Source organism: Ursus arctos, unplaced genomic scaffold, assembly GCF_023065955.2.
Source record: "Ursus arctos isolate Adak ecotype North America unplaced genomic scaffold, UrsArc2.0 scaffold_30, whole genome shotgun sequence".
In the NCBI taxonomy this organism is placed as follows: Eukaryota; Metazoa; Chordata; class Mammalia; order Carnivora; family Ursidae; genus Ursus; species Ursus arctos.
The window spans coordinates 18,062,782-18,083,213 of record NW_026622986.1 but is presented as its reverse complement, the minus strand read 5'-3'; the positions used below and the strand labels follow the sequence as shown (position 1 = coordinate 18,083,213).

General features: G+C 38.4%; 1 protein-coding gene across 6 annotated transcripts in view; it reads right to left on the bottom strand.

Annotated features, from left to right (window-relative positions):
• The window catches only part of NEBL (nebulette), a 336,480-nt gene that overhangs the window by 95,023 nt on the left and 221,025 nt on the right, over positions 1–20,432 (bottom strand). For 2 of the 6 annotated variants that reach the window (XM_026478970.4, XM_057304696.1), the window contains exons 1-4: positions 13,803–15,947; positions 13,639–13,710; positions 6,796–6,900; positions 5,042–5,152 (exon numbers count right to left, since the gene is read on the bottom strand). The exons of 2 other annotated variants lie outside the window; for them this stretch is intronic. In XM_026478970.4, coding sequence (XP_026334755.3) covers positions 5,042–5,152; positions 6,796–6,900; positions 13,639–13,710; positions 13,803–13,883 — 369 coding nt within the window. In that variant the 5' untranslated portion in view covers positions 13,884–15,947. Of the gene's footprint in view, positions 1–5,041; positions 5,153–6,795; positions 6,901–13,638; positions 13,711–13,802; positions 15,948–16,036; positions 16,149–20,432 lie in introns of those variants that run through there. 2 more of the 6 variants (XM_057304697.1, XM_057304698.1) reach the window with 2 other exon arrangements.

Genomic DNA, 20,432 nt, shown 5'->3' with positions numbered 1-20,432 from the left:
GACATGCAGGCAGATTTCTGAGATATGTCAAGACCTATTCTCTGTAAGGGAAATGAGCATCATGACAATGTCATCCATTGCTACCATTTCAATTTGTTCCCTCCTGGGATGGAAAGAAGGCGTGAGAATGATTACTTCAATAGTAGAAGTAACAAATTCAACAAGAGAGAAAAAAGAAGATTCAGAAGACAGCAAAGAAATTATCCCTTTTACTCTCAGCCTGTTCCATTATCCTATGTATTTCCTTCACAATTTTCAATTACTTTTGTTTTATTTTTGTAGAATTACTTATTTTCTGTCTTCCCTCACAAGAACATAACTATCTAGCTTGGTGATTGCTCAGAACCCAAAATAGTGCCTGGCACAAAGTAAGAATCAATAAATATTTGCTCAATGAATGAATGAATAAAAATAAAAACAGGAATGAATGAAAGAATAAATTATTTTAAAATTAATTTTAAATAGATATTAAAAGTTTTATAATAAAAAGGTATTAAATGGAGTTAGAATAACTCGACGCAGGAGAACAGAGTCAATTTAAAGAGAAAAACTAGAAGAGTATTCACAAGAACAAAATAAGATCTAATTTTTAACAGAAAAGAATAACAGTTCAACTTAAGGAAAAACTTTTTACCAATACTAGTTCCTTGAGAGCTACGCCTATCTCTTCTCACACATCTTTTAATATCCTGTGCCTCTCATACTCAATGACAGGGAATAGAAATGCAATAAATGCTTAGCGAATGAATGAATAAATGAGTTTACTAAATATTCTCATGAACTTAAACCCCTCGTGAGTTTTAATAAACAGTATTAACCATTTGTTTAACTTAGATAATATACTTGCCTAGAGGATTAAGATGATATTTACAAAACTCATTTTTAAAAATAAAATCATCGCATCTCACCATAAAGAAAGAAAACCATCTCTTGTAACTATCAGTATTTAAATCTCCTGTCTGGCTCCCCCACCAACTTCTTCTTGAAAACGTTTGCTGAAATGGAACTCACGCTGGGGTGTCACAGTCTCTAAATCGTGGAAGCTGTGACACAAAGCTCCTCCCTTAAGGAAGCCCTGGTGTGTCTTCCCCTGGCAGCCAGGTAGGAAGACTCTAGTTCACCGGATGCAACTCCAGATGTCAGTAACTCCCATTCCTCCAGACCATCTGCACGGAGTAAGGTCCTGAGCCCCTATACCCCTAATTGCCCTCCTCTGCACAATTTCCAATTAATCCACTCTTTCTTAAGATGCCCAGAATGTTCTAGATGTGGTCTGACCTCTCCTAATTAGAACCGTCCAATTAATTTAGTGGGGGTTATGATCTCTTCTGTGCTATCCAATATTATTCATGTATCCATAGATCACAGTGTTTTCCTTCTGATAACTACATTGAGATTTCTGTCACCAAGTATCCTTAAGCCTTGTTTAGTTCTGCCCCACTCTGTTCTCACATCCAATCCTGCATATGTAGTCAATTATCAGGACTCACACGCAGCACCCCCATGTTATTCCAGGGATCACTCATCTTGTTAGAGTCTATCCATTGATACAATCCATCAGGATATCTAATTCTCATGAACATATTTTTACATTTTCATCAATTAGTTACGTTAAACAGGAAACCCATTAAGGACCTCCATTTAAGTCGGCAAAAACCATTATGTCAGTTCCATTACATTCTGTATTATAACTTTCTCGGGGAAAGGTGGAGGAGTTTAATGAGTGACCAGATCTATTAAGCCAAGAAGAAACCTTCGTCAGATTTGTTCCTTCTTCTTAAATAAAAGGAGATAGCGTGTACCTTGCTCCTTTTTCCTGGGTGCCTGGTTTAGTTTGTATGACTTGTGGCTTTATAAACATAAGCAACGCTGATCATTTAGGAGGTTATCACAGAAATGGTGAGTCATCAAGCACAATTTTAAAAAGCACTCTTTCTTTAAAAGGCTGCGTAATTTTCTACTTGTGGCATTAAAAGTCATTTCATTTATAGCTGCAACGAAGTACCACTTTAGAATTAAGATTACGTCAAATTGGAGGCAGCTGAACTTTAATTTATCATATTAATTTTCATCCTTAAAACAGCTAATGGAAAATTATGTCAAGCTAATAAATTTTCTGATAAATTTGATTTCTTAGGACTTGTCGTTATTGTGTAGCAATCAAGGTCGCTTTGCTACCGGATACCCAACTAGTGGAGGACACTTGCCATAGTCTTATATATTTACATATAAATATGTTTCTAAAAGTAGTTTATATGTTATCTTGTATATTGGATAGCCTAGTATATTGTTGTATCATATATATACCTAAGGTCTATATACATTTCCAACTTCAGGATATTTTATAACTACTATATGGGTAACTGCACTGCTAGTCCCACAGCATGGACTCCTCTAGAGCTCCTGAAGCAGGACCCTGGAGCCACTACAGATAAAAACATAGGCTGTCGAACACCTCCTGAGTCCTGAGTAGCCTGTATTACTTCTGTGCTAGATGATTTAGCCTCTGCCTGAAGGAGCCCTGGTGAGACGGATCTCACCATTTCGTGGCATGGCCCATCCATTTCCAGAAATTTTCTTTGTGGTCTTTGTTTATAAAATTGTTAATGGGGAATAGCTCATAAAATGGCATCCTAAAATCTCCACCTCCCTCTCTCTTTTAAAATGACTTCTCCTCAGTCATTTTCTATAAGGAGGATTAATCTAGCTCACTTCACATTATCATTCTAGTTTGGATTTAAGCATCTGAGAATGTTTGCAAATTGATTTGAACGTAACATTTTGACCCAGGGTCCTCAATCTAGGAGACTTTTCATTAGAACCCAGACCACCTTGAAATTCCAGAATGTGTCTACTACTCTAATTTAGGTTACCGCAAATCTGATATGATCTGGACACGGTAAAAAGTTAGTTGTTTAGTTTTCTCAGACACTGTCAAATAGTTTTACTTTCTTGCTAGTCTTCTTACCAGGCAAGCTCTAAGAACTACAATTTTAGCAACCATAAAATTGATTTATGCAAACCTCAAGAAATGTTATTACATTACATTATTCCATTGAACTAGATACTTTATTCAGAATCCAGGTGTTTCCTTACTAACTAGTTCAGTGACTAATTACAGCAGTGGGCAGTGCTGGGAGCACACACCTGTCTTTCCCAGGGGGCACACTCCATTATAGCATAACCCATGCTAACAACGTAAGTGACAACTTACTCTGGGGGGAAAGGATAGACTCCACAATATACTGTATGGATCGTCTCGCACACTAAGTCCTCCGTTGCACGTGTTCATGTACTATCGTTCTGTTTCTGCCATAAGAAGGTGAGTAAAGTTGGGCACTTAGCACAGCAATGAGGATGTAAATATCTGACAAGGTTACCTTCCCAAGTATAAAAATAAGAGACTATTCTTTCTTTCTTGTATAACTGTTGTTTGTCACATATCAAGTGTTGGGTTATACTTATTTGCTTTATAAAGTAGTCTGTACATTATCAGCAAGTGGCAAGGTGACCAGATGTTGTGAGAAAAAAAAAGGGGGGACATATTAGTCATGGTCAGCCATGCAAAACTCTGATATCATATATTTTTAGCCTCATGTTGCACAGCTGAGATTAGCTTACTGCCAAGATGAGTACACAGAGGACATTTAAATTTGTAATAATAAAGTACTTAAAGATGTTCTGCAAAGGGTAACAATGCACAGTTTTTTTCAAGAGTACTTTATCTTCAGACTATTTTAAAATTACTTAGGTATCCTCTACTTAAAACTAAAAAGATTCTGAGGGAAGAAGTCAACTTGTTTAATAAGAAGAAGAGTGGTGGAAATGGTAAGAAAGAGGTGATACAGAGTGTGGTTAAGAACCCAGACTCTGAAGCCAGGCTATCCATGTTCATGTGTTGACTCTGCCATTTATTGGCTGTGTGATCTCAGGCAAGTTCCTTGACTCCTCTGTGCTTCAGTTTCCACATCGCTGATATGGGGCTATCTCACCGAGTACTTACGGGGATTAAATGATATAAATATATGTGAAATGTATAGATCAGCACCTGACACATAGTAAGCATTTCTATGTGTTCATTATGATTTTTAACCTAAAATGTAGCATGGAGAATACAAACTACATAAAAGGAAACATTTCCTTATAAAGGGAATCAACGAATTCAACAAAATCCATTTTACCAGTATTTACTGACTATCCCCCTGTGTGCAAAGGACTGTTCTAAGCTTGGGGGTAGAGCAGAGAACAAGACAGACAAGTCCCTGCTCTTATATCACTTAGGAAGCCGAGTAGCAAATTCATAAAGTTAAAAAAAAAAAAAAACTGTGCTATGGAGAAAACAAAATAACAACTTAAGAAAGAGGTGAAATAGTCTATTTTGAAATTCTGTTTTAAGAAATACAACAAATTAAATGTACTATGTATCCCTTATGTCTAATGTACAAAAGAGGAAAATTACTCTTCTGAATTCAAAATGAGCTCACAAGATGACTGTTCTTGAGTTCGTCTGCAACTTGTAATCACTATAATGGCCACCGCCACCTGAGATACTCCAAATGAAATCCATAATCCACAGAAAAGGAAACTCAGGAAACTCCTGCCTAACTGAGGAAGCACAGACCTGTGGATCCTGAATTTAACCATTAACTCTTTATGGGACTTTGAATAAGAACGTTCTCCACTTAGAGATCACATGCTAAATCAGAGACAGGTTTAATATTGGCTGTCAGATTTTAATCTAAGTAAGCTATCCTAATAAGATTAAAATTTGTTCTATTAATAATTGTCACTAGAATTAGGGAAAACAGCATCACGTGACTAACAAATTTGCCTGTCCTTTTCATTTTCTGTGACCCACCAGTGACTACCAACAACCCATGAATCAGCTGCTTCCAATTTTCATCCAATATGTAATACCCAAGAAGCAACCTTTTTGCTATGTTTAAATATATTTTTTAAATATTAATATGTTTTAAGATGCTAATTGTATGTGGTTAAATTTTTATTTATATAGTTATATAACAATTTAGGAAAACCACACCTCACTCTGAAGCTGAGTAACTTCTCTTGCAAAGACACTATCAATTGTGGCTGGCATCTGCTTATAAAGAGAATTGGAGAGGTTCGCCTTAATGGTACCTTTGTATTTTGCCTAGAGCGGGGAAAAAAAACAGAAAAAAAAATTAATAAGCATTACTTTTTTTTACTGTGAATATTGACAGAGAATAAAAGAAAACTTTCGTCAGAAACAGAATTAATTCAAAAACCTGAAGACCATTTTAACCTTAGATACTAGAGTGAAGAACATATTCTGAAAAGAGACAAGTCCAATTTATTACAGAAAAAGCTTTAAAATGAGGTGCTCAAGAAAATAATAACTACTCTTCTATTTCAACCCATGCATGTTTCTAAAAGTAAATCTGTTTGTCTATATGGAGAGTTTCGGGTGTTTGATCAGCAAAGAAAAACCTGAGAAAAATGAGACATTTGAGTTGTTCCAGAAAATACAAGCTGGTAGAATGTAATGTCTAGAACTTGACTGCAAAGGACAGAGCTCCTTTATGCAAATGTTTTTAACCTCCTTCCACCACAACTGCAGGGGGTGGGGAGGCGGGGAGGGTGCCTCTTTGCTGTTTCTGTGCCTTCCCACCTCCAATCTGCATTGTCTCGAAGTGATCCCCAAAGTTCATTACTAATAAATAGAAACTCTCCTTCACCATCTCTCTTAGAGAGATTAGGTTGAAAGTAACACAACAGATTACCTACTTCCTTTTTTTTTTTTTTTTTGCTCTGCAGTTAACTCCTTCAGGAAAAAGAATCAATTAGGAATGAGAAACATCAAGAGAGTTTTTGCACAGGAGAAATAACAGCCAACGAAAACCAATAAAACAAAACCACGTTTTTCCACACTTTGATGTTACCCCCACTCAGAACTAGATGTGAGTGTGAATTTATTGAGCATAGACCCTGTGTAATCTTTGTGTTCTCACAACTCTTTGGATGTGGGTACTCAAGAAGAGAAAATTTGCCAGTTTTCTTCCAAACGTTTTCACGTCAGCGAAAGCAATCCTGAGAATATCATGTTGACCTTTTTCCAACGTAACTTATGGAACACAAGAGGTTAGTCGTTTACAATACTGTTTTACTCATCCTCTTCTCAAATTTATCTCTCCTAAGTGACCTAGTCACAGGCTACAGAAATGCCTCCCCACAGAAATCGCTGTTAACATGGTGCTTTATAATGCAGTCTAATCTGCAGTTTGAAATGCTCCCAGATAGAGACTATATGATTTTTCAGCTGGGAAATGAATGCAGTGCGTTTCTCTGTGGTTTCATAATAAGGGTCTCTGTTGAACTGATCCTTCTCAAAATAGTTTAAATTGATCTAAAATTACTTACCAAAGATATCATGTTTTATAGAATCAGCTGGTAAATTTTGCTTATTTTCAAAATGATATTCAACAATTTATATCTAATATACCTATTAGGAAATAAAATAATGGAATTTCTAAAACCTCTTTTCCAGTACTTCCTACTTATCAAATAAAACATCTCTTTTCAAGAGTAATTCTATATAAATATGAAAGAGTTGGAGTCGAAATATAGACATATATAATAAAACATATCAACCATAGAATTAATTGACATTGTGCACAGGGTTACATAATTACGTAGATATTACCAACACTCAGTGGTGCTCTCAAAGATATTCCTCTCCAATTTTAATGCACAGACTTTTATCTACATAAATAGAATATGAAAATGCAAACCATTTTGCTTGTTTTTATGCCTTACCTCAGAAATGAAAGCACTAATATTTTTTACATGGTTTAGCATGGGAGTGTCAGTCACGAATGTACACTTGTCCTTAGACTTTTTATACTCTTCTTTATAATGAATCTAAAAGAGAGAATAATTTACAGAAGATGAGAAAGAAGAAACACAATTTTAATGCACCCTTTTTGAACAGAAGAATTACTTGTGGAAGTCTGTTTTCTGAAGTAAATAACATGAGGAATTATGCTCAAAACCAGCGAAATCAAATAAATGGATATCTAGCACAGAACCGCAAAGGGGTTGAGACACAGGGGGGGGGAAAAAAGACTGTTCTTTAGATAAGTAAGAGTCCTGTTATCATCAAGGATCACGTGGGCGGACGCACACTGACTATGGGTCCTGTCTGCCCAGCTTGCTCAGCATAATTATCCAACACTCTCATTTCATTCGACAAGTGTCCCAGTTTATTGTTACTTTCAAGCCACTGACTGAACAATTAAGCCTACAATCAAACAAAAATATAGCTGCCTACCTCTAAGTTCAAGACAAGTAGCCATCAGGACAGATGGAACCAATTAAGAAGTAGAGGCAGAAATCAAACAAGTGGAGATTACTGTTAGCATCATTACCTATACATGCTGGGATTAGAGGAAGGGGCTCAAACTACAGCCACGATGAGCTTCCTTTATACTAATTAATTCTGCTCAAATGAAACTTACCCAACTTAGGAGCAACCATAGGCCTCCCTATCTGCCTCCCCTCCCCCAACAAGAGCAGAATCTGCCCTGAAAGTTTGCCACCTGGTAGAGGAGATCATTCCAGAATGCTATGGGTAGGCAAATGCACAAGAGAAAGTCCAGAGAGGCTGAGCTGAGCATGCTCATTTCTTCTCTCAAACTCAGTAGTAAAAGGAATTACACCTTTCCCCCTCGAGGAGAGGCCAGAATTGTTACTCTGGGGGGAGACCCTGCATGAACACATGTGCTGAAGTCAGGAACTATGGACAAGGCCCTAAAATGTAAGCCCACTCTCGTGGTAATTGCCACTCAATCTGAAAACTGGTGAGGCAAAATGTATGACTAGTTGAGAGGATGAAGGTAATATGCTAAAATTTATATCACCCTGTAATAAAGTCATGTTTATCTACCCAATGCTGTAAATACGCTGAAAAAAAATGTCCCCGTTCAGATGATAAATTACACGGTCTCCCTAATTATAACCTAAAAGTGAAGTTTAGTTGACGATATACCTGGTTCTTAAAGGACATGACTAACACGATATTGCAACACTAATACTACCTAGAGATTTTACCACGTGTAAACCTGATTTGAGGGGCATAATTCGACCTAAGGTATGACCAGATAAATTATAAGCAAAATTATTGCAAAATACCATATCTCACTGCTGTGACTCTTAGGTATTAGACGTCGACCACATTAAACATTTGCTTTATTCATGAAATCAACATTGGAACATATTTATCTTATCTGAGCACTAAATTACTTTTTTTTTTTCTTCTCAGAGATTAGCCATAATTTTAGGGCTCTGCAAATCACCCTCCTCAGTCACTAGTAATTAAACCGTTAATGGCAGTATGATAAATAGTAGGCTATTTTGATCATAAGGAGAAAAAAAAAAGTATCCCCGTTATATAATTAAGTGTGAGAGAAAATAACCTATCATTAGGCTTAAGTTTGGCTCATTATTTTTATCTTTTGCCACCATCTTCTCCCCCTCCCAGTCACATTCTTGACTGCAGTGGTATGTGTGATGGCCATGGGCCCCCGATAAGCTCTGACCTGAGCAGAATGTTCAGGGCGAGAGCACAGGATAAGGATGAAGTATTTAGTTCCTTCACTGTGCAGGCAAATAGCTCAGTCTTAAGAGGGGTCTCCAGTCCTTCCTTTGTTTAAAAGATACACACATACATACACACACACACACACACACACACACACACACACACACATGTAATTTGCTTATTGTCAGTCCTATTGTATTGCTAATGAATTTTACAACTTGAGTGATGATAAGCAAATGATCTTACATTTTTATATAAAGAATGCCACTTAGTGTTAGCCTTCCTATACCAGGATAATAGAAAAAGACAAATGGACGGGAACTACACCGATGAGGGACACAACATCTTAGGTGAAATAAAATCACTAAATAGACAGCCACTTCCAAACACAGCCGTGGCCCCATCTATTGGGATAGACTGCCTATGCGACCCCCTTCTTGCCCAATAACAGAACCCAAATGTATTTAGGAGCATAGCCAGACCCCTGCCCAGACCCAGAGGATGAATTGTTCTAAGTCAGGCACAGTTTGCTCCTTCCCCTTGGCCAGTGACTGCCCTCCCCACCCCCACCCCCGGTGCCCAGCTCTGGCCACAGGACATTTGTAGAAGTCTTCCCAGCAGTGTTCCTGGTGTTTCTGGTGCAAAGGGGAAAGACTTGCCGACACAGCCCTTTGACACTTTGCCCCTCCACCTTTTCCATTCCCCAGTCACAGGGATGCAGCCGCAATGAGGTCATCACAGGGAGGAAAGTCACCATACTAAGAATGACAACACAGAAGGAGAGGAACCTGAGAGCCTGAGAACATGCACTGCACCAACACTGGACCTCTTACCTCCACGCTTCATTATGTGAAAATCCCACCTATATGTTGTGTCTGTGCTAGGGTCTTCCTGTCACTGGGGGCCATCTGCACTCATAACCAAGATACTATCCTAGTTACTTTCTAATTGAGAAAAGAAAAAAAAAAAAAAAGTGGGCAAAGTTGATGCCTTAATACACAGTAAGATACCCCAAATATTTACCGCTGTTCTGACCACCACCATTGATCCCACCATGTCTCAACTACAATTAGAGTTAAATCAGTTCAGTGATGCTTTCTCCTCTTAGCCTGGTCTCTTTCACTTGGTATGACATTAGCTACTGGCTGAACTTCAATGACAGATGTAGAAACGTCTGAGGATATTTCCTTTTATGGGCACTCTTTTTATTTAAGATTTTATTTATTTATTTGAGGAAGAGAGAGAAAGAATGTGAGCAGGGGTAGGGGCTGTGGGGTGGAGGCCAGCAGATGACCCACTCAATGGGGAGCCCGATACGGGGCTAAATCCCAGGACCCTGAGATCATGACGTGAGCCAAAGCCAGACACTTAACCTACTGAGACACCCAGATGCCCCTCCTTTTACAGGCACTCTTAACCAAAAGTATCGAGAAAGTCTTCTCGCAAATGAAGCCATATTGGCTCAATACATCAAACCCTGGAAGAAAGAACTGCAGCTCCCTCACTGTGGGGTCACAGGGTGGGGGACACTCATAACCAAGGCTGTTGTCCCAGGTTCTCTTAACACAATCAAAGCTCTCTCTGGAGGGATAGCCATGGAATCTGATGCTTTTAGCACTGGAAAGATTTACCCACAACAATGTTCATTTGCCTGGAAAATGCTCTTTCTGTTGCCATGCAAGTGAACACCCTCAAAAGGGTTAAACCAAAACACCGCATCACAGGCTTCATGCCGATGTGCCCAAACTTGCTCTGCAGACACTCTTGATGCCTAATTTATCAGAAACATACAAAAATATCCCCTTTAACCTAATACGGTCTACGACCACCTGACAAAAGGCAACTAGATCCATGATTCTGATGGGTCAGTATAGTTAATAGATTTGACTTATTCAAGGAATTCATTAGATAGTTGACCAATAGGCCCAGAGAGAGAGAGAGAGAGAGAGAGAGAGAGAGTACCTGGGGAAATAAAAAGCACTATGTGGTTAACAGAAAAATAAAGGACATGGCTTCAGAGGACCAGGTAATTTGGAGCAGTGAGTTGTGCAGAGGGAAACCAGGAAGAGTAAAAAAATGGAAAAATGCCGCACACGGATCCCCCAAAGTGAAGCCACCTGACCTGAAAAACATCCATTTCTTTCTAGGGAGAACTGGAAGTCCCTGGACTTATCTCTAGACCCTTCCTAGGTAACATTTTGACACAGAGCACAGTAGTACATGTGGGTGCCTAGCACACAGCAGGAGAGGAACGGCATGATGATGGCCAAGGTCTGGGAGTCGGGCAGACCTTGTTTCAGATCCCAGGTATGTGGCCCACTAGCTGTATGAGCAGAACGTGAGGCAGCTTCTCACAGGTTCAAGTTGAAGCCCCGTGCAGACCGGGCAAACAAGTCACCAAATGCAGTCGGTGACATGGGCTACAAACAGATCGCCTTCAGACAGAAAGGCTCAGATAAACACACCGATGTCCCTCTGGGATACAAGGGATTGGAAAACAAAATGCACAGATCTGAAAATCTGTCTTTAAGTTTGAGACCTGGGAAAAGGCCTGTGCGCTAAGTGAAATGTAGGCCATTAACCGGGGGGGCCCGTGAGAAGCAGGAGAGGGCCTCAACTGGAGCTCCCAACTAACTCCCCAGGACCATTCGTCCACGTCTGTATCTGTTTTCACTCCATGACCAACAAAACTCAACTACACATTTTAGACAACCATCTAGTGATGTAGACAATATAATAAACATGAGAACTTCCAATGTAAGTTCATCGGTTCCATAGAAAAACACCCATGACGCAGACAGTGGATAAAGCAGTTAGTATTTAATAAATACCTTTCCAACCAAACTTTGAAAAACTAGAAAATTCTACTGGGTCCAATACATAAAGTCCTTCCAGGAAGTGTCAATTAAAATTTGTTTTTAAAATGATGGAACGAACTCCTCCTTTCAGTTTTGTTTTAGAGACAAAAGAAGTACTTGTTCAGACTCTTCGTTGGTAAATATACAAATCCCAAAAATTTTAAGAGTATCTTAAAAAGTATGGAATTCTATTTTAAAACAAAAGGTGAACATGTACACAGATAAAAATTAGGCCACAGTCTGTGATCGAAGTATTTAGGTAGTACAGACATTTTGCCATGCAGCATACATCTATAATAAAGAGAAATTACTCCTACACGCTAAAGGAATATCATGGCTTTGGCTTGGCAAAATGGTAAAGGCCATGCCCCTCACCACGAGGCTGGTTTTACAGTCACTGAAAAATGATCTTATCCAGAACAACTCCAGCAAAATCACCCACTCACTGAAGTTGCTGCTTCAGTTCCAATGGTTTATATAATACACTTTAGCTCATCCACAATTACCCTTTAATAAAAAACATAACAATGCTGGAAGAGGTACTGTTTCCGGAGCCGTGAAACTTCAGGTTTTCAATGGTAGCGTTTCTATTACCAATATTTGTGTAATCAATAATAGGAAAGCTAAGAGAAACTGTGCAGGGAAATCTACGGTAAAAGCAAACACAGAAGAATGGCTAAGGATTAGAGGGCTTTGGGTTCAATCCTTTTCCCCACTGCTTAACTGTGTGACCCAGGCAAAATACTTAACCTCTCTGAGCCTTTGTTTCTTCACCTCTAAAATGCGAAAAGCAGCCGAACCCCCCTCAGAAGCTGCAATGCCGGGCACATGGTCCTCGCTAAATCTTAACTAGGCTGATGTTATTGTTGTTGTCATCATTCCATTCTTATTATCATTTACAAGGAACTTTCACATGCAGTAGCTTAGTGCTCTCAGGTAATAGCACAAAGAAATACTCCATTTAAAATTCAATTACATAATGTATGGAAAGAGTATGATTCCCACATCCTCTGGCTCTTTCTGACAAAACCCAAGGAGACAGAGAGTCATATATAAAATGTGACTGGATGGATACAAAAGTAATTTACAGATGTAGTAGTTAATAACAGCTAACATCTCTTGAGGGCTCACAGTGTTCCAGACAGTTCACCAGACATTTCAGATGTGTTACTGTTACTTAAAGATACTGTAATAGATGTTGCCCTTGAGGAACTGAGCCCAGTCTGGTTACATAACCTGCCCTAACGTTACTGTTAAATTGATGCAGGCAGGTTGACTTCAGAGAACATGCCAATGCATCATCCACTTCCCCGGACTGACCTCCTTTGAAAACAAACATTTGCAAAATATTCTGATCGCTTTGTTCATTAACTACAACAGAAACAGCCAGTATTGAGCTCGCTTCTCTACAGCCCCAGGCCCTATTCACTTTCCATGAGTCATCTCTCCTCGGCCCCAGCAACTCTCTTACAGTTGTGTTAATGAGGGGCATCTAAATGCTTTTCTCTGGTGAGCAATACTTTTTCCTTGGGCTTCTAGAATTCTAGTTTACATGTTCACTGGTTTACCAGTACATAATTACTAGTGTATATATATGTTGCATAGTTCTACAATTCTAGGATTCCCTGGAGATAAGATATACACTGATCCCAGTTAATGAAAAAAGTCATGAGAAAAATGCTCCTTTTTACTAATACCATCATCGTCTAGTTCAGGCTTCTTACCATGCAGTTCAGTAACCCATGAACCCCAAATTGTAAATACACGTAAGGTATATATAGATATATATTTTTTCCTGGTTTCAAAAACTATTGCATTCATCAGAGTCCTCAAAAAAATCCCCTAAATGTTTTTTTTTTAACCATTCATTTAGACAGAGATCGTCCCAAAACAAATTTCACCACCATACAAATTTTAAAAGCCTTTGCGGTTCACCCACGAAATGTGCTCTGAAATGTCATGCCAGAGTGACAGTGAAATTCATAAGGGATGGCACTCTGGATTAAGAACACGGAGACCTGCTCCTACAGAAATTCTCTGTATAGGTGACCTTTAAGAAATCAACAAAACTTTCTGGACTTTGCTCCATGATTTGGGAAATAATTGTGTTTTAACAGATGATTGCAGGGTTTTCTCCCCAACTCGATGATTCGATGAAACACACACAATGCAAAATAAGAAAAAATCACTTAAGCCACTTACATCACTAATGAGTTTGGTGCATTTTCTGGCCAATTCCATCCTCAGGTCTTCAATAACTGGCTTAAAGAACACCTGTTCAGAAAAACAAGGAAAGGAAGCATTTTTTTCTAATGATCAACTTAGAGGAACAAATACCCTTCTTCAGCTGGTGTGTTCCCACTTACCACGTCGTCTTCATCTTCCTCTTCCTCTGTTTTTCCCTCTTCCATTTCATCTTTTGCATCCTCAAACACAGGGACCCTCATTTTTACTTTTTATGTATAGAAGTTTTGGGGTTTTTTTTCTTTTTTCTTTTCTTTTTTTTTTTTTTTTTTTTTTTTGAATTTACGAGGACAGGTCCTTTCTCTGGACTACAGCACCCTTGAGCTCTTGGAGTCTCTGGAGTTCTGGCAGAAGTGACCTTGCCCAGGCCTCATCCCTATTTAGCTCCCACTTCACCCTCTTATCACAACTGCGTGTGAGTGGACGGATGGGATTGCAGAGATCAGCCAGGGCCAGCCTCCCAAGTGGAAATACCACTCCAAGAGGCAAAATTCGATTTTGTGACCTTTTAAAGTCAACATTCTCTAAACTGGGTAAGCAATCCAAAAGAGACGATTTATGTGTATTTCACTAATTTAATTCATTCATAAAATAGCTTGAAAGAGACTTAAAGATGGTGGGAAAACGACTCCACTATAACACTCAAGATAGCACAGTCCAAAGCCTGTTATCTCAAAGATTTCTCAACTCCATCTAAATAAAGCTTTCGCTGGAATGTCAGACATATCTTGGATTTGGTATAGTGAATGCGGATCATTCAAACTCATCTTGTTAACCTAAGTTAAATTTTTTATGAGACAAACACATACTTCTCACATTCTAAAAGGTACTAACTTTAAATTAGCTGATTAAAGGCTAGTAATTTATTATAAAAAGCCCTTTGAACCACTTCAAAGAATCTATTCTGAGTTAATTATGACCGTTAATCTTATATTGCTATTGTATTATTTTAATTGTAAACATCATTAAACACGAGAAGTTGCAGTTAACATAGGTTGATATATCATTTAAGAATTCTAGAAACATCATTGTTTCAAAAAAAATAACCATGCTCTTCTGATTCTGCCTATTGTGTCAATTTTTACAAATTCACTAGTTTTTATATTATAAAATATTCATTCTTTATATATTCCTCAATGTGTACTACATGCCTGGAAAAGGTTGGAAAAACAAATTATAACAATATTTATAATGTTGTATGTGTCATCAGTTATATAATTATAAATATATTTCTCAAAAAGTCCTTTATTGTCAATTTAGGCAATAACAAGGCTCTATACTACTCATAATTTATCAGTTTGGTTATTCAAACCTAGGGTAAATTAATTTTCACAGAATCATAACAATTCAGTGTCGGACATAAAAAAATACCTCATGGCGAATAATGAAACTAATTATAAAATACAACTTTATTCCAAACACAGTATGCTAAGTAGCCAAGAATCATGCTATTTTCTCTAGATATCGTATCTAGTTTTAAATTTTCTTCTTAATTGCTTTGGCCTTAACTAAACTAAAAATTCTGACAAGAAAAATATTCTAAACGTCACTATATATAGATGATTCCTCAAGTTGTTTTCCATGAGGCTAACATTCCACAGAATACTCTAGAAGGGGAAGGGGGTTTCTTAAGCAAATGTATTTGGAAAAATCTATGTGTTCATCTCTACCCCTATCACTTAGAGATCTACATGGCATAATGACAAATCAGAAACTCCAAAAAGACCCACAACCAAGAAAACTATTTAAGTCTCCTTAATCCAGCATTTCTGAAATATGAAATCCTATTCATCTAATCTAATCTACCTACATACCATTTTTTAATGATACCCGATGCTCCAGAAAGTTAACATTCTTCTGTGAAGTATTACTTAGGGAAACATTATCCTACTCTGAAAAAAAAAAAATGTCGTATTCTAGAACAGTTGTTGGTCTTTTCATGAAATGATTTTTGATACAGGCTAACTTAATGGCATCACATATCCTGCTTACTAGCAAAATGCCAACAAGAAGTCCCCTAAGGGTGCTGAATTTGGAAACCTTTACTTTTAAAATAACAACTAAGCTATTTTAAACATAGCTGTGTAGAGAATTCTACAAGGAAATTCTCTGTGCTTTATATTTGTTCCATAAGGGAGCAGAATGTGTGAACTCTGTTTCCTTCAAGTCTTCTGCCAAAAGACTGTTCTAATATTCTATAGAAGATCTATTACATTATCTTTATTTGGAAAAAGGGAAGAGCAATCTCTATAAGCTTTTCTAGCAAACTTCTAGAAGTGTGGGGAGGAAATCTCACCAAAGCTACTTCAGATGACTGTGTCTCTCATAGTGACATCTAATCCCCATGGTGAATTACCTTCCGTGGACTTCAACTGCTGCTTTTTCTCATTTCCCATCATGTAATACATTCTTATTGACTCTCCACTGTGCTGGCAGAAAATAATCTGTTGCGATTATGCACAGAAGTTCTGAAAGCAAAACCAAACACCACATGCAAGGTAAACACACATTTTCCATTTGTGAATTTTAGAGTCAGAATTTTAAAGCCAGAGGGATCCTTAAGAAATCAATCTTACTAGGGGCTCCTGGGTGGCACAGTGGTTAAGCATCTGCCTTCGGCTCAGGGCGTGATCCTGGCGTTATAGTATCGAGCCCCACATCAGGCTCCTCTGCTATGAGCCTGCTTCTTCCTCTCCCACTCCCCCTGCTTGTGTTCCCTCTCTCGCTGGCTGTCTCTATCTCTGTCGCATAAATAAATTTTAAAAATCTTTAAAAAGAAAAAAAAGAAAAGAAATCAATCTTACTAAAAGCCCTCTCTTTTACAGAGGACAAAATTAAGACCAAGAGAAATTCATTTTTTGTCTCATTCACAAAGTTATCCAATGGAATACCAGGACCAAAACTTAACCCAAGCTTTATATTCGTTCATTCAAATAAGTGTCGCTATGCCAGGCACTGTGCTTGGTGCTGGGGACGTAATGGTGAATAAAGCATACTCTGTGCTAAGATAAGGCAGAAAATAAAAATTTTTAAAAATCATTCAGGACATGCTGGATGAACTCCTTAATGGATTGTTTGGGAAGCTACATACGTTATTTCTTTCGATTGAATGTATCTTTTTTTTTTTCTTTCTCACCTGTAAGTATAATATAAAATTCATATAAAGTTTTCCTTTTTTTTTTTAAGATTTTATTTATTTGAGAGAGAGAGCGCGAGCACGAGTGATTGGGGTGGGTACAGAGGGAGAGAGAGAAGCAGACTCCCCACTGAGCAGGGAGCCCGCTGCAGGGCTGGATCCTAGGACTCTGGGATCATGACCTTAGTGGAAGGTAAGACACTTAACTAACTGAGCCACCCAGGAGCCCCCAGAAGTCTTTAATCTATTTACAGTTTGATGTTTTTGTGTAAACAAATTATTTCCATAGCAACTGCCAAGTCCCAGGGGTGACTCAGGTCTTGGGACAGAGCCCTTGGCCAAGGAAACTCCTTTGTACCACTAGCACGGGTCCTGCAGTGCTCCCCTGTCTGCAGTACTCTCTGTCTGCAGTGCCCCCTGTCTTCAGTGACCCCCGTCTGCAGCGCTCCCCTGTCTGCAGCGCCCCCTCCCCGTCTGCAGCGCCCCCTGTCTGCAGCGCCCCCTGTCTGCAGTGACCCGCTGTCTGCAGCACTCCCCTGTCTGCAATGCTATTAAAGTCACATGCAATAAGAATTGCCCAGACTATGACCAATTTTTCATACTTATTTCACTTTCTCCTCTTTTCTTGATAGTGATAGAACACGTGCTTTCTGCCAACATGGTAATGTTGCAAATGAAAATCCATAATAATTCAAATAGTTGGAGATTCAGTTCTGAGTTGAGGGAAACTTCTATAGATAAACTGAATTTTTCCACTTTAAAAATTAATTCAACATTTCTTATTACAAAATATCCCCCCTGAATGGTTAGGTGAGAGAGGAATTAGTTCATTTGACTTGTTTGCCTATCTTGGCAGTCTTCCATAGCCTCGTTTTCAGTTGCCTGGGTTCGTTCTTTCTTTCTTTCTTTTTCTTTCTTTCTTTCTTTTTCTTTCTTTCTTTCTTTTTCTTTCTTTCTTTCTTTCTTTCTTTCTTTCTTTCTTTCTTTCTTTCTTTTTCTTTCTTTCTTTCTTTCTTTCTTTCTTTCTTTCTTTCTTTCTTTCTTTCTTTCTTTTCTTTCTCTCTTTCTCTCTTTCTTTCTTTTCTTATGACTATCTCCCAGAAGGTTCTTGCTTCTCAGTTGAACCCCTGGTCATTTTACTTTCCCTCACATAGTTCCTCATTGTTTGGCAACTGTCCAAAAGAGAACTTTACTTGTAGATGAGGGGATGAAATTGTTTCTTCAAGCCAGAAATGTAAGCTCTTTTGGGCAATTTGTCTTCTTTATAAAAGGCAAGAGCTCCGCTTAATATTAGCCCAATCTATTTTTACAATTTACATTCATTAAGCCCATCTTCTCCTTTTTAATGGCCATTTCATTACTGTTTGTTAATGAGAAATCAAAAGAATACAAAGCAACCTGAGTAATTGTCACCATTACTAATTATGCCATTAAAATAAGATTTAATAGAATGGGTTTTTGTATTCACACTCCTGTTTTCACAAGTAGAGATCCTACCCACAAGTGAGAGCTCTATATCTAAGCCGGTGTTGGGGGAGAAGAACAAGAAACTGCAAATCATTTTTGGCACAATTTCCGGGTTGGGTGTGGTTGGGATGCCAAAATCAAAAGTATTGTTCCAGATGTATTGACTGGGGAGGAGGGGGGTGTTCTCAGTCAGAGCCTACATTAACATAAGCATCCGGAGAACTGAAGGACTTCCATTTAATTCACTGTTTACTTGAGACATCAGTTCAGTAAGAATAACAGTGAAGCTCATACAGCCACTTCCATAGGCCTTCCCGCAGAGAGGAGCCCAAGGTCTGATTGGCCTCAGGAGGCCTCGAAACCAGAACCAAAGGGTCAGGCATGATCAACAGCTTGGCTCTCCCAAAAAGTATCCCTTCCCTAGAATTTTGTGTGAGATGTGTCAGGAAGAATCGTGAAAGACTTTGAAACTGGCAAAAAAAAAAAAAAAAAAAAAAAAAAAAAATTACCTCCTGTGTTATCTAGTGTTACCTTCTGGCTAATTTGGCCTTTTGCTGTCTTTGAACTGCTTCACCAGACCATAAAATGTAAAAAACTGATAACAATGCTAATGATGCTTTATCCATACAAATGCAAATTAATTGTTTCCTTGGGGGGGAAAAGCAATTGATGACCGGTCCTGCCAACAGAGCTTTTTACCTTTATTTCTAAATTCATTTCAGGAATTCCTTATTACTCATTTATACGTGTCCTCCAAATTCACCTTGGAACCAATCTTAACATCTTACTGGTGCCCTCATTCATTAATGAGTTAAAATCTTTTAAGTGTGTTTATTTTAAGTGTGTTTTATTTCATGAGAATCGTGACTTCACCATTTAAAAAAATATATATCCTTTAACAGATGCAAATGATTTAATTGTCCTCATCACTTTCCTTCAACATTGGGCAAAAGCAGAAAGGGAGAAGATATCACCGGACAAAGCGCTCTGGGCTCTCAACTGTGAAACAGAGCTGTAACAATTTTTGGTGTTTATTGAAATTAGCTTTTTGTTTTGTTTTGTTCTCAGGTCTGATCTCACTTGACTATTGGCAAATTCCACACATGTGCTTGTATATATGTACATTCACACACACACACACACACACATACCGTCCACATGCACTGGAGCAGAGTTAATTCACCGCAGCTGCCAGTTCCCTCTTGAAAAGCATACAAGGCCTCGATAAATGCAAAGACTTAATTACTTCTCACATCTGGAAAAACTTGAATATGAGAGTGGATTTATTGAAGAAGCTCTTTGCTTGGCTGTCAACACCGTATCAAGAGCCAGAGAGAGTGTGCGGGCTTGATCACTGTTGGCAATTCTTTAACTCTTCAGAGATAGATGTTCTACCAATTAATTCATAACATGTCCGAAGCAGGGACAGGACTTATGCATCTTATGAAAACACAGGGAAGTAAACGATTTCCTAGTCGTTTATGGAGAAAAGCTGTTTTTGTCATGTTTTCAGGGGGAAATAATCCTATATTAAAATGTGGAAATAATGAGGAAATCCTCAAATTCTAGGAAAAGAAGGGAAGGCTTTTGGTGTTGTAGGGCACATTAAAACAAACAGCCATTGGAACAATAATTTACACAAACACATGCAAAGCTAGACGATTTTGCCCTTTTTGGAGAGAGTGTAATAATGGTCCTAAAAGGGGAGTAGGGGAGTTATATGAGCTCATAACAAGAAAATTTAGTAGAAACCAAGCAAGGATCCCCCCCCTTAGAGAGGATATTTAAACCAGAATTAGACAAAGTGACGGGGGTTAGGGAATGCATCCAAAGAGCATTTCCAAAGACCCAAAGACAAGAGTTGGAGGAACCAGAAGTTCAATGTCACTGGAGAATACAATGGAGAGAGACGAGTGCAGCAGAGCAGCAAAGAGACCCGCAAGGGGGGACCTCAGGGGACAGACTGATGAAGAAATGGATGGAATTTGCTTATCCTAACACAAAAAGCTTAAGCCAGTTTGAACCACAAATCCTTTACAAACAACAGTTTCTGGTCAATTAACTGCGGAAACAACACCTTAACACCTCCTCTATTCCCTTCATACGCCTCAAATTTAATTTTTACCCCTTCATTTTATCATTAGCCAAT